Source organism: Kwoniella pini, chromosome 10 (genome assembly GCF_000512605.2).
Source record: "Kwoniella pini CBS 10737 chromosome 10, complete sequence".
Taxonomy (NCBI): Eukaryota; Fungi; Basidiomycota; class Tremellomycetes; order Tremellales; family Cryptococcaceae; genus Kwoniella; species Kwoniella pini.
In genome coordinates this window covers 364,441-377,906 of record NC_091725.1, presented here as the reverse complement: position 1 = coordinate 377,906, position 13,466 = coordinate 364,441, and the positions used below count along the sequence as shown (strand labels likewise).

The 13,466-nt window shown below is 40.0% G+C and overlaps 5 protein-coding genes across 5 annotated transcripts; 2 read left to right on the top strand and 3 right to left on the bottom strand.

Annotated features, from left to right (window-relative positions):
* Positions 1–133: 133 nt before the first annotated feature.
* Positions 134–3,483, top strand: I206_106939 (uncharacterized protein; the record flags this gene model as incomplete). The annotated part of the gene is made up of 16 exons (XM_019157238.1): positions 134–209; positions 264–298; positions 370–512; positions 570–831; positions 886–1,316; positions 1,383–1,491; positions 1,562–1,894; positions 1,956–1,991; positions 2,048–2,106; positions 2,162–2,293; positions 2,349–2,615; positions 2,679–2,790; positions 2,847–2,928; positions 2,996–3,225; positions 3,301–3,388; positions 3,449–3,483. The coding sequence occupies 16 exons, from the start codon at positions 134–136 to the stop codon at positions 3,481–3,483; spliced, it is 2,430 nt and encodes an 809-aa protein (XP_019009956.1).
* Positions 3,484–3,666: 183 nt separating this feature from the next.
* Positions 3,667–4,512, bottom strand: I206_106938 (uncharacterized protein; the record flags this gene model as incomplete). Its single annotated transcript, XM_019157239.1, has 3 exons — positions 3,667–3,873; positions 3,972–4,052; positions 4,165–4,512. 3 exons carry the CDS (start codon positions 4,510–4,512, stop codon positions 3,667–3,669), a joined length of 636 nt encoding a protein of 211 aa, XP_019009957.1.
* A 269-nt stretch (positions 4,513–4,781) lies between these two features.
* Positions 4,782–7,943, top strand: I206_106937 (uncharacterized protein; the record flags this gene model as incomplete). Its single annotated transcript, XM_019157240.1, has 6 exons — positions 4,782–6,042; positions 6,111–6,654; positions 6,716–6,871; positions 6,929–7,678; positions 7,755–7,860; positions 7,920–7,943. The coding sequence occupies 6 exons, from the start codon at positions 4,782–4,784 to the stop codon at positions 7,941–7,943; spliced, it is 2,841 nt and encodes a 946-aa protein (XP_019009958.1).
* Positions 7,944–8,031: 88 nt separating this feature from the next.
* On the bottom strand, positions 8,032–9,270 carry I206_106936 (uncharacterized protein; the record flags this gene model as incomplete). Its single annotated transcript, XM_019157241.2, has 6 exons — positions 8,032–8,348; positions 8,439–8,542; positions 8,659–8,864; positions 8,933–9,037; positions 9,136–9,201; positions 9,259–9,270. 6 exons carry the CDS (start codon positions 9,268–9,270, stop codon positions 8,032–8,034), a joined length of 810 nt encoding a protein of 269 aa, XP_019009959.2.
* Positions 9,271–9,668: 398 nt separating this feature from the next.
* I206_106935 (uncharacterized protein) lies at positions 9,669–12,092 on the bottom strand (the record flags this gene model as incomplete). Its single annotated transcript, XM_070203430.1, has 14 exons — positions 9,669–9,735; positions 9,801–9,891; positions 9,948–9,975; positions 10,036–10,129; positions 10,192–10,281; positions 10,342–10,355; positions 10,422–10,681; positions 10,781–10,863; positions 10,922–10,986; positions 11,049–11,058; positions 11,125–11,140; positions 11,194–11,321; positions 11,393–11,497; positions 11,611–12,092. The coding sequence occupies 14 exons, from the start codon at positions 12,090–12,092 to the stop codon at positions 9,669–9,671; spliced, it is 1,533 nt and encodes a 510-aa protein (XP_070059531.1).
* Positions 12,093–13,466: the final 1,374 nt, after the last annotated feature.

Below are 13,466 nucleotides of genomic sequence, written 5' to 3'. Positions count from 1 at the left end.
TAGGCGAACCGTGCCTGGGATATTGAAATGTTGATTAACGACATCAATTGATGACATTATTGTTCAGGTATCGTTTTCTTCTACCATTCATTGGCTCTCTCTCGTCTGTTATAGAAAGTATTGTTTCGACCTGATGTCCGGTCAAACCTCAGCACCCACGCCAATCACAAGGCGTGGGGCGATTCCAACCAATGTAGTTACATATAAGGGTGAGTGTGACTCCGAGCCCTTCGCACATCTTCGGAGCTGACTCAATCATGTAGGCCGCAGGATACCAGCTCGTATAGATCCAGAGGCTGTATGTACAAAACCTCACAAAATCTTCCAAGGAACGGAATGATGCTGATTAGATAGTGACGGGGAATGTAGCGAGTCGCTTACATAGTTGAGATCATGTCAACGTCATTCGCAACGAAGGAACATCATATAACACTTTGTCTCCGAGACGAATCAGACACCTTATTAACGCAGAACAACCTACCGAGCAAAGTGTATAATCATGATGTACTGAAGTAAGTCAAATCAAAGTCGATGGACAACGACACTGGGCTGAATGTGGGAGTGATCAGATTAGTACCCTCTGCAGCAACCGAAGCTCTAGTTGTTATTACTTCATTGAGATCATCTGCTAGGAGAGGCTCTCTAGCAGATAGTAATTTGGACTTGCCAACCTCCTCAGATGGTATACCTTTGAAATTGGCTTTGTTCAACTTACAAAAATACATAAAAGAAGAGGATTTCGCAGTTGAATTCATGCTGAAAGGAGGCATGAAAATGCTAGTCCGATTACTAGAACGACATGAAGGTGGATTAGGTGGAAATAGTCTTGCTGTGAGTACATCTCTTGGTCTTTGAATGCCTTGCGACGGCTAAATCGTTTGATAGTACGCTTTACAAGGTATAAGGGGTATCCTCGAATTTGAATCGGGTTGGGGAGAGCTTTCTGATCAATTCATCGATAGAATGCTTAATCTAGTCATCACGGCTTCTCAACCAAATGTACTTAAACCAGCAACGGCCATCATACGTAAATTAGTAATTTCTTCACCTCAGTTGAACGCCAAGGACAATAATCTAGCTGGACTGAAAATGCCTGTAACACCTTACGGACAAACAAAAAAAGATAGGAAAGGGAAATCTAAAGAAGTCACTCAAGTGAATCAATATGGCTTCGATAGAATTTATAACAGGATCAAATATGTTGTTGGCGATGATGATGGTACTGACCATCGTGGAATAAGTGGAGTAGAATTGTTCTTCAAGGTAGTCGTTAAGAGATTAGAAGGTACCGGAGACCTCGAATTAGTGGCTCAGAGGTAAGTTGAGACATTATGACATGACTAAAGCTTGCTTGGCTAATATCGATCACACCTCTCCTCAAGCCTGGGCTTGATCAACTCGTGCTTACGATCGGGACATCAAGAAAATTCAAAGCAATATCCTGAACTGGTTGATTTGCTCGAACGTTTGAGCATTAGACGTTATGTATCGGTAAGCTACTTTTTCCATATTCACGATGTCAGATACGTCTCTCATCGTTGTATTGATATCGATGATTTAGCGATTGATGCCAACGTCGTCCAATAATGTGGTCGAACCTCAAATTCTAACCTTTCAAGCTCGTTATGGCGTAATCTTGCAGAATACCCGTTTAAGACCGGTCCGACCGGGGTCCACTCCTGTTCAAGAAAAGATGTTGAGAGAATTATGGGAGTATGGTAGATTAGGTCAACCAGAACAGCCTTCACCCGGACAAATGAGAAAGACGGGCATGGCACGTACAGCAGCCGGGTGGAAGAGAATTGGACTATGTCAAGATGGAGAGGAAGAAGCTGGGTTCTTAATGGAATTGGAGATGTTTCGTGATGTTGGTGAATTGGGATTGGAAAGTTTAGTATGTACAATCCCTTAAGCCTTGGCTCCGCAGTCGCCTAAATGCTGATATCTCTGAATAGCACTACTTTGCGACTCATGAGGATAATTTCTATAATGTCCGTGTCCGTAAGCTGTAGAGCATGGGCTTATTCGCTGATATTACGTATATTAGCTTATCATGGAGCAGCAAGCTAAACCTGCCGAACGCCGCTGTCCAATTGGTAAAGCGAGGTAAGCGGACGCAACTATGACCTCAGAAATACAGCTCAATATACTGGTCATGCAGTTCCGAATGCGTCAAAATCCTTTGCGAGCACTATAAAATCTCTCAGGCAGGGCATCATTCTCCTGCAAATTTCCAATTGTTCCTTCTCAACTTCTCCAAGCTACATCAATTGGTATTGAGGTTCTTCATGAGGTAAGACACGTTATGGAATGAGTTGACAGGAACTTATTGATGATTATGGATGTAGAATGTGGCAAGAATCAGCTTCTCAAACTCCGGATTTCCCTAAAGTGTCTTTCCTCGTCCGATCGCAAATCCGCTTATCCCTTTCTGACGAAGGTAATAAGACTTGGTTGAATCTCGAGCAAGATTTCTTGGATACTGAATATAGAACTATAAGAGACCGACAGATGGAGTTGCTGGAAAAAGAAGATGGGATGATGTCACGTTACGGTGTGAGAGAATTGAGGGATAAGTTGGGCAGAGAGGGCTATGAAGTTTTGTCTGAGCAGCGGTAAGCGAATGATTCAACCCTCTGGAGTTCGTGACGACCGGCTAACATCTCATAAACGCATAGCATCGGTTGTATGCTTCAAGGTGGATGGTTCAACTCAGCTTTGCTGAACGTACCGGGAATCAGCTCTTCCGTTAGACCAAATGCTCAAAAGCCATTACGATTCATGCGCCTCGTGAGCAAATTTGACCATTATAAGGATGAATTGGCTAGACTGATAAGATATACTAGTCGCTCAACCGAAAAGTGATAGCATGGGACCAATTTTCCCATAGAATAGAAAATCCATCTTTTGAATTTCTACGAGAAAGACGTGAGTGGTCACTTTGCAATTCGGTATCCGGATATAATGCGAAGGTCAGCTGAATCATCATTTGCAGTTGACATAGCTAGTATAAGTTCTGTACGCCTTCAGACTGGATGTGCCGTAAATTCAAGATCGCCCAACTTAGTCTCAAAGCTTTCATTCTCGATAATGGGGGAAGGAGAGACGAGTTTATTGGATTTAGACGCTATACATGCTGCTCAAATGGCAGAATGGACAGATGGAATAAGGGTATTGAGAGGTGAAGGCGGTATGAGCAGTAAAGAATCAGCGGATTATATTCATGTGAGCTTGAATTCGCACTTATAATCACTGAAATAATCAAAGAGGCTGATGAAACGGTTGCTATCGGTGGTACAGATATTAGCTGAATTGGCATTGAAAGTGAGATTATTGGACATTACTGGTGATGGAGTTGAGATTCCTGAAAAGATCACTTTTGGTGCTGGTACGTCCAGTTCTACGCAAGTTGATGTAACTCTGCATGGAGGCTGACTGAGAGATCTAGCTCCACAAAGTGTCGATTTCGTCTTTGCCAAATAGGCTCTTTAAGACATCTTGCATATATCTATCTATAATGGGATCAGTTCTCGTTAGTACTGTCTTTACGGCACATGGTATACAATGCATGTTCATATTCATGAAAGATCGTCAAGGTCGTGATTTTCGCAGAATTTCATGATAATTCACTACTCAAACCTGCGCTTGAGGCTGGAGATCGACTGCCTATTCCTCGTCCATGCTACCTTCTTCTACAATTTCACTATCATCTAAATCTTCTATACTTGCATCTAGATCTACCACTTCGTCACCTTCCCCTTCCTCATCACCCTCTGCTCCATTTATACCCTGGGTTTGCGTCTCCATCATGGGAGATCCCATCGTATGATCTTCTTGTCTCCTTTCATGATCGTGCTCTGAAGGTGAAGGTGACTATAACGCAAATGCAATAATTCAGCAATCACTCCTGTAGTGACCTTTTCGTCTTTAATACGATTTGTGGGACTTCACATGGCTGATGTAATACGCACAGGTGCGGCATCCATTTCCATCTGTGTTAACCTTCTTCCGTACGGCAACAAGAATCGATGACCGAACATATTGATATCATGCTACCAGGCAGTCACTAAGTCAGCCTGAATCACGGGGGGAGGGGAGAGAGGGGGCGGTGATTATGGATTTTGAGGATGCCTAGCTAGTCAAGCAGAATCCGAGTGAACTCACTTGCTCATGATCTAATAAATCTTCTTCATGTATCACCTCATCATCATCTTTACCTAAACCCACTCCCGCAGGTCTACGACCCATCAAAGCGCGTCTTTCTGCTCTTCTCATAGAATCATGTATGCGTTCTTGTGTATAATCGTTCTTTGTTCCTTGCACTTCTTTCTCATTTGACTTCTGCTTTGTTTTCTGACTAATCGAGCTTGGTCCAGCAATAGCATTAGATTCTTGTTTCGAAGGGAATAAAGTTGAATGAACATGAGCTCTAGGTGAAATTGGATGTTGATAGAATGAATATAGCGTGAGAGGCTCTAGCATGGGCAATGTAGAAGGACCGTCTAGTAACATCTTACTAAGCCTTCATGAATAAGTTGAAATATTGGTATGGGTACGCAAGATGTTATTGAGGTGCAGATGAAGATGACGACGAGTACTGAGATTGTTGTTGTTTTTGCTTTTTCGGTTATCTCGTCACGCGAACGAACCCCGACATTACAAGCTTGACTTCGATCAATTCTTCTTGTCTGTGGTATTTTTGTTCCATTTCTTCATTGAGTGAAACCATGATGTACTCTCTGATATAGTCTAGATCTGTCAGCCGTAGAGAGAGCGCAATAATGGCCGAAAATATCCTTGGTCTTTTGTTGGTCACATCTTCTTCGAGGGGAAGAGCAGTATTTCGATATCCACCTGATCCAGCATCACCAAATATTAGACTAGCTCAACCTATTTACCCTTCAGCTACATTTACAGCGACAGACTTTGATGTGGATTACAAAAATCCTCATTTAGGTGTTAATAATGCATTACGTAGGAAATTATTTGGAGAAGATGGTAAAGCTTCTTCTACTGCTCATTCACATAGAAAATCAGATAAAAGTAGTAAATTAAAAAATAAAAACAAGATAAATCAAATATTTTATGATGAAAATTCAACTGATCATTCAAGTAATGATGATGGAGAAGATGATGAAGATGGTGATGGAACTACTTCAGATGAAGATAGTGATTACGATGTAATTTGGTCTCATCAAGGCAATTCTAATCAAAGAGATGATTCTCAAGCAAATAACAATAGTAGTACTAATGGAACTGGAAACGGAGCATTCAGATCAGTAGAAAATAGTGTTTCGAATGACGTTTCAAGAAGAGATTCAGGAAGTACAACCACAGCTACTAATGTAGAAACACATAAACAACATCATGAAAATAATAATAATAGTAAACAGACTGAAGCGGATTTAAAGAAAGAAAAAGAGAAAAATGATTTACAATATAATTACGCATTAGGATATCATTTAGATTTTTTAAGTGATATGTTAACTCCTCCAAGAGGTGCATGTAATAGAAAATTTGAAATTTGTGTAGGATCAGTAGTTTTTTTAGGTCATCCAGTTTGTTGTAATTCTGAAGGAAAATGGGAAATACCAAAAGAAGATGATTCTGAGTTAATTGAAGAACATAATTTACCAACAAGAGGTAGACGTACAAGAGATCAACAACTTACAACATCATCAAATTTAAGTACATTAATTGAACATAAGAAAGAAGGAAGTACAAGTCGAAATGATTTAACTGCATTTAGTTCACCTGAAACCCCTCATCAAACTTCAAATGCTATAAATCCGTTAGAAAAAGATGATACACCAAATCTGAATATGTTCCATTTGGTATTAATCATTGATAAACCTGATCCTAAACCTGGTACTGAAGCTCATGATGAACATCATCATCAAACTTTAGGAATGTATGATGAAATATACAGAGAAATCGCTTTCAAATGGACAGCTGCAGCTTGGAAATTGCAATGTGAGAGTAATTTCGTTGGTAAACAAACTTGGACTATGGCGAAATATAAAGAGAAATGTTTGGCTGAGGGTAAGTCAGCTTATATTGACACCTCATTCATCAACGTCAGGCTAAATCAAGCTAATGACATGATACAGGTATACCTATCACTGAATGCTGCAGATGGCTGTATGCCAATTTGCCTCTAGACCGTTCGCTAAACTCCTTGTTTTTGCGATTACATCAATTGAAAAATCGTCCTGCAAATCCACTTCATTCGTATTTGCCTACGACAATCACGACTCATATGGGAGATATGACGATTCATACGGTACTATCGCCTAAGACAGTTGATGCAGATGAAGCTTGGGCTCACTGGGGTGAAATGGATGAACATTCTGAATCTGAAGTATCTGATTCAGATGAATCCGAATGGGACGATCCCACTACACCTATACGTCGACCTGAACTCCGTGTTGAACCTTGGCAAACTTTACTGTTAATTGACGATGATGCTACTCAACGCGCAGATGAGATCAGTACAGCGATCATTGGATTGGGCGTAGGAATGGAAAGTCAAAGTTTGAGTACCATAGCCGGGGAAAGAAGAGGCTCAAAAGCTACCACTGCAACTATGCAAGATCAGGAAGACGAAACGCAATTGATGAAAGCTTTGATAGAGGCTTGTGATGTCACAAAGCCGTGAGTATGATTGCACAGTACAATGAGACGATGTCTGTATTAGGCTGATCGATTGAGGTAGACTGGTTGATATTGCTCATTCACTACGTTTCGACTTGGAAGCAATCGTGATACCCCTTGCAAGGGAGCTAGTGGAAAACAAAAAAGCGATCTTGGTGGACGTGATCAATACTAGGTTACGTACCGTCGTGATGCCCACAACTATCGATGAACACACGTAAGTCGAACAGTCAACAAACTCTGTTACCATCGCTAACATCATTACATCTCATAGCGTATCGATCGAACAGTACTCTGCTCGATACTCTCGAGAATTCCCTACCTTGCCAACATTTACAGCATTTATCTCTAAAATATCTTCTTCGCCTAGTCCATTCCGTGATATCTTACCTTCCGATCCGGACTTATCAACAAGAAAATTGTACATGTCTGCTTTGATCTGGTTACTTAAGCAAGACTTGGTGGTTCAAGTTCATACACGTGCTAGAGTATTCGCAAGAAAAGAAGTGAAAGTTGAAGCTTGGAAAAGATTATGGAAAAGACGTAGAGATAAATGGTTAAACCTCACCAAACAACATCAACAACAACAGCACGACCAACACAAAGAAATAATGAAATCTCCAACTGGATCAGATTTAGTTACACCTAAAGCAAGTGAAATGAATAATATAAATCCATTAGATATAGTTAGTGTACCTCCACCAAATAATAAGAATTTGAATTATAATACAAAAGGATATAGTGATAGAAATACAATGACAGGTGAAATTTGGGATATAACTGATAAAAGAGTGTTAGAATATAATGCAGAATTAGAAATTGATAGTGATGAAGATGTTGAATCGCAAGCAGAAAAGAAATTTCAACATTTTAAAATTGATCAAGAAGAACCAAATAAATCTGAAATACCTAAATTCAATTCAAGTTTTATTTTCAAACCCTCTAGAGCACAAAAAGATGAAGCAAGATGGTTAAGAGTAATAAGAGAATGTGGTGATGAGGTTTTAGCTTCGAAATTTGACCTGTAAGCTTTTTCACGAAAATTGTTTTGCCAAAATCGTGATTTGATCTTGAGCTAATTTCGTGACTTGATTATATAGGGTTGTACAATATTTTGATGGAATGACTACATTTGAAGAAATCAGTTATAGAACCGGATTACCCAAGAGGGAATTGGAGAAATTAGTTTATTTGTATAAAGAAGATGTGAGTGAATTCCGTTTTCAGTCAATTGCCTTTTTCTTAAGCTGATTCTTATTGTGCAGATAATAACGTTTATCCACCCATGAACTATTATTATTGTACAAATAAATGCCTACAATACAATGCAATATGCAGTAATGTACAATCGTATTTCTACCACATCATTATGTGTATTTACTCCAACGGTCCAGGCAGAGGCGTACTAGCTATGGTACTGCCTATAGGTAATATTCCATTCTTAATTGTCTTTTCACTATCCAACGAGCCGATTTCAGGATTATCACCATCATCAGAGACTGTAGTACCTCTAATATCTATTGAGCTGGAATCCATCACGCTACTAGTCGGTATATTCCTCGGTATAGAAGTTTCTCGTTTAGAAGGGGCTGTGGAAGATGGTCTAGAAGATACTGGTGTATTGTTTGAAGAAGTTGGTACAGGAGCAATTTCAGTTTTAAGTACTCTAGACGCTTTTGCTTTAGGTTTAGGAGCTATACAGCGGGAATATTAGTATATCCATGCGATATAAGACTGAGTTGAGAGGTGTGAGGAAGGAGCCAAGAATTATAGTATGAACATACCATTTGGATTTTGGGATAGGTAAAATCTCCTTAAGAGTATAATGGCTTCTTCACGATAATATCCACCTTCAGCTATATATGCCGGATGAGTATCCAAGCGAGACCTATAGAAACAAAAAAAAATTGATTAGGAATCAATCGGTTAGTTTCGGTTCATAGTTGAAAATTAAATGAGAGCATTTGCGATTGTGAATTTGTGAGATATCCAAATACCACTCACGAGCTATTCACATCGATTACACTTCCACATCCACCAAATCTATCGTTTCCACATCCATATACTACTCTACCTATACCTATTTGTCTTAATGCCGAAGCACACATTACACAAGGTTCGACAGTAACGTATAAGGTAATTGTATCTAACGGAGCAGGATTTGTTGGTAGGAGATGATCTATAGCTTCTAATTCAGCATGAAGAGTCGCCTGAACAAATATCAATTGATGTACTATTTTCATAGGTTGTATGACAGGCAGTTCAAATATCCACTCACATTTCTCCATTCATTCGTCCTATTTCTTGCTCTTGCTATTGCCTTTCCATCTTTAACGAAAACACATCCAACAGGTACTTCATCATTCGCCAAAGCTTCTTCTGCCTACGTAAACAGTTGAAATCAACATTTGCCCCAAGCCCATCAGAGTGGCTCTATACTCTCTGATACGTTATTGACCTCGTATCAAGGGTTATACATACCATATTCAAAGCTTCTCGCATCCATGCTAAATCGTTCGGATCTTGCTCGTGTGGAGGTATATAAGTCTAGATTTTCCCTTTCAGCTTACTATTGCAGTTTCAAGGCATTTCGAGATAGCTCACAGCCATATTCATTGTGCTCGGGTCCTATCGCAAATCCCTCAATGACGAGTCGTGCAAGATGAGAATTTCAATCCGCCAATTATGAACACCAACATAAGGTCTATAATTGAGGAATCTTAAAAAGTTTAAAATGTTAATGTTGATCGTCAAAAGTGGAGGTCGTCCACCTCTTTGTTTTTGTGGTTTGTCTTCTAAATTGAAGACTGATTTTCAATGCAATTACGAGAGAGAACAACTTCCAGCTGGCAATATGGCAATGACGGCCCGTAACTTAGTGATATGACAACCATGCATCGTGTATGTATGTCGATTTTTGAAATGCAAATCAGATTCAATCAGTCCAAATGCTTGCTTGTGTGCTATTCCCGACCAAACAATCTTGCTCGTCCTTGCGATGCCTCAAATCCGCCTTACTCCACCAATGTTAATTCCTTGGTTCTGCCTCTCGCATACAGGTCTTTGTATCTATCCCATATCCTGCAGGTATGAATAAAGTATCAGCTTAATGACTGTCCAAGGTAGACATACATCGTTCAACTGACCTCATCAATTCCTCGATATACTGATGCTGCAGTTCCTGCACGTATTCGTCGGAGGGGTGAGCATCTTTCTTCACATGTATAGGTTTGCCGACTACACCATAGATAAGCTTCGATGCAGCACAGTCATGAGTGGAACCATCAACGCACCGACAGAGACGATAGGATGGCGGAAGGGCTAAGGGTCATCTCGTCAGCTATCGGACATCATTGTTGTTTCCTATTTCTCATGGCTCACCATCAATCCGATATTGTCTTTACAAGCATCAACATCGTCTGTCAGCTCATACGCTTGAAAAACATGGTCAGATTCGTACATACAGTTGAAAAGACTAAACATGCGATGTCGTCAACTTCACGACGATTGAAGAAAGAATCGCATTAGCTGACTCACCCTCTACCATAGAATAACGGCAAAGTGAACCCAAACATTTTCTGGAAATTCTTTTGAATCTTATATAACCACGATCCTTTGGCATTCGCCCTGTGAGAAATTTCGAATCAGCTGATCTTGATTTAGCAACGCTCTAACAAGCTGACATACAGTTGCTCATATATCTATGTCATTCGCCAGCTGTCAGTGACACACCGTTTGCAGGAAGCAATGGGTAGGGTATCACTCACATCATTCTCACCGAAACTGAAAACAGGTACTAAATCCGCTCCTTCCCTTATAGCCATTTTAATAAATCCAAATCGTCTCTTCAAAGTCAGATCAGCTGTACCTGGATGAGCAGATAATGATTCCGTTGCTCCTCCTACAACGATCGCTATGGCTGTACCGGGACCTCTTGAAAGTATGTTGGCGCATGCTTTCTTCGCTACTGAGCAAATACCGTGAAACATGAGAATATCGCGATAGAAGGGGATCTTGAAATTGGATTCTATTCGTACGTGTTATCAGAATCAGCTGAACCTGGGGTCTCGCTTATCCCTCCATCTAGATGGATGGAAGAGGTCAGAAAGATAATTATGCAACGAACCTAATGTGAGAAGATGTGGTTTGATCCCAGGGAAGTATTCTGAGAAATTAGTTCCTTCCGTAGCAAAAGTCGCGAAAGCACCCCTGGGGAACAACTCATTCAGTGAATCCATACTTCAAGAAGAATGTTTGTAGAACTCACATCCCGATGATTCCGTGAGGATGATATCCGAAAAGATACGGTCTATCTGGAGGTAAATCGGCTTCCTGAGTTGGTTACGATAGTCAGTAACTTGATTCAAAAAGATTGTACGAACGAGATGGCTAACCTTAACAATACTGTGTGGCCGATCGAGGTATGTCGTGATCAGCATCTGGAATGAAAAGCAGCCTCACCTAGCTCACCTGCAAGGATAATATTCTAAATATACGGTATCAGCTACGCCGCAGTCGAGATCAATCAAGCTGACTTACGAGCAAAGTATGTCCAGAAAAAGAACCGCCTTGCCCATTCTTTCGGTCTACCTCCCCAATCTGGTGCGGTATCAAATTGGATCCATATCAAGTAAGGTATCATTATTACCCAAGTGGGTGGGAACGAGCTGAACATCAAACAATTTGACTCAGTCAAGTTTCCGACGATAACACGAAATGAAAAAACGATTCAACTCACATGCAAAGTAAGAATATGATCAAGCATATTGGGACTAGTAATGCCCATAAAGCTACTGCGGCAGTTTGTAATCTTCGATGAGGAGGTATACTTAGAGGAGCGAATCTGAGCAGAACAGAATGATTAGCATGATCTATCGTTGAGTCCGGATCAATCAAACTCAATACAGTTGACCGAACTAAAAGCATTACGATTTGTCTCAAAATTCATTAACTCACTTCTTTTCAATTCCAATCTCCAGCGTATCTCTCAATTCATCCAATTTGATCGTACTAACCAATGGACTTCTAATTTTTTCTCGCACTTTTCGACTTGCTTCAGATAATGAACTTGCTCTTCTATGACCTTTAAATTCATCTTCACCTTCTTCTCCATCAACTTCTTCATCTCGATTATCAAGATCATTCAAATCTAAAAAATCATCGTGATCTTCTTCATTTTCTATTGATTTATGAATATTTCCTGATTCATCAATTCCTATTCCTCTTTTAGCTAAATTTCGTCTTCTTAAGGATTCATCTTTTGACATATGTCCATTTGGTATATCTCCTTGAACAGGTGAAGGTCCATGTGATTCAAATGCATGTGGAGCTAATGGACCATGTTTAGTACTAAGTGATTCTGATCTTGTTTTCGATTTAGGTATATCAAGTAAAGTTGATGTTGAAGTCGAAGATGAAGTTGGAATTGTCGCTGACATTTCGTTTTATATTCTTTCTATATTTTCTAACTTCATATACAATTCAACTATCTTCTGCCTGTCCTCTTTTCCCCGATTTCAAATAGCAATGACAAATTCACAACTAACAAGACGTTTCGATAAATGGAAAGCTACAAACTGATATTATCTCTCAAAGGTGAGTCATACCAAGACCAATGAAGCAGTCGTAAGGGTTATAAAATGAAGATGATGATATGTAAAGGTTGATCTGCGTAATCAAGTTTCCGAGAATAGATGACGTCTTTGGTTCCTTTCCATAAATCACCACCATAATCACGTTTGCGGGATCCCGCGAGTATGTCATCAAGGCATCAACCTTAAAAAGCTAAAATCCAGCTGCAACCCAGATCAAGTTGACAATCATGCATGCATTCAAATGCATAAAAAAAGAAACTTTGGACGCATACAATGAATGATGGATCACTTTGAATGAGTGAATGCATGCATACACCCGCATTTAGGGTTCTATGCACATAAGATTGTATGAGATTCATTACGTAAATACCAATAAAAAGGGTTTCAGGGGAAATTTCACATAGTTTACCTTCTCTTCAAGGGAACTTTGTGACCTGTTCTATGTAAGGGTCAAATTCCATATATTTTGATTTCATCAGATCAGGTATAAACAAATCCACCTGATACAAAGAGATAAAAACGCAAGAATAGCACTGTCTGTCAGAATAGCCTCAAAGCCAAGAAATATGCATATGACTGAGGCCAGGAAAAAACTCCTGACAAAAGAGTTTGAGAAAAGTTGGTTTGAAGTCTCCATAAAAATGGCCTGTACCTCCAAGTGGGTCAAGAAGGTGATCCAAGATATGACTAAGATGTTTTGGTTATGATATATGCACAGACTATGTTGAGTTGGTAGACAAAGAAATCCACCTTGATCTGAGTTGTGACAAAGCAATCCAGGACTGTGAACTATCACCAGAAAAGTGAAAAATGTCAGCATCCAAGCAAAAGTGAAGATCAGACATCAGCAGTCAACCAGCAGCTGAGCAGCATCTGGTCTCCCAGAATATTCCTCACAAAAAATCTGAGGGTTTTTCTAGTAGCATTTGCTCCTCTGTAGGATGTCTCTACACACAGAATGGCAGATCTGAAATTTGTCCAGCCAGCCATCTCTCTGGAGGTGAATCCAGCTTGTAATTGGCTGTTAAGTTCCCTCTGCTAGTGAAATGTGCAAGCACAAAGTGATGGAATGGAATGGATGCAGGAATGATTGAGTGTGTGAGGGGATAGATGCAAAGTAAAGAGGTGCAAAGAAGGAGAATTGAATAAACTCACTTCATGTGACAAGCTTCCTTCCATACTTTGAGACAAGGGGGGTCTCAGCCCATTTTATTCCAA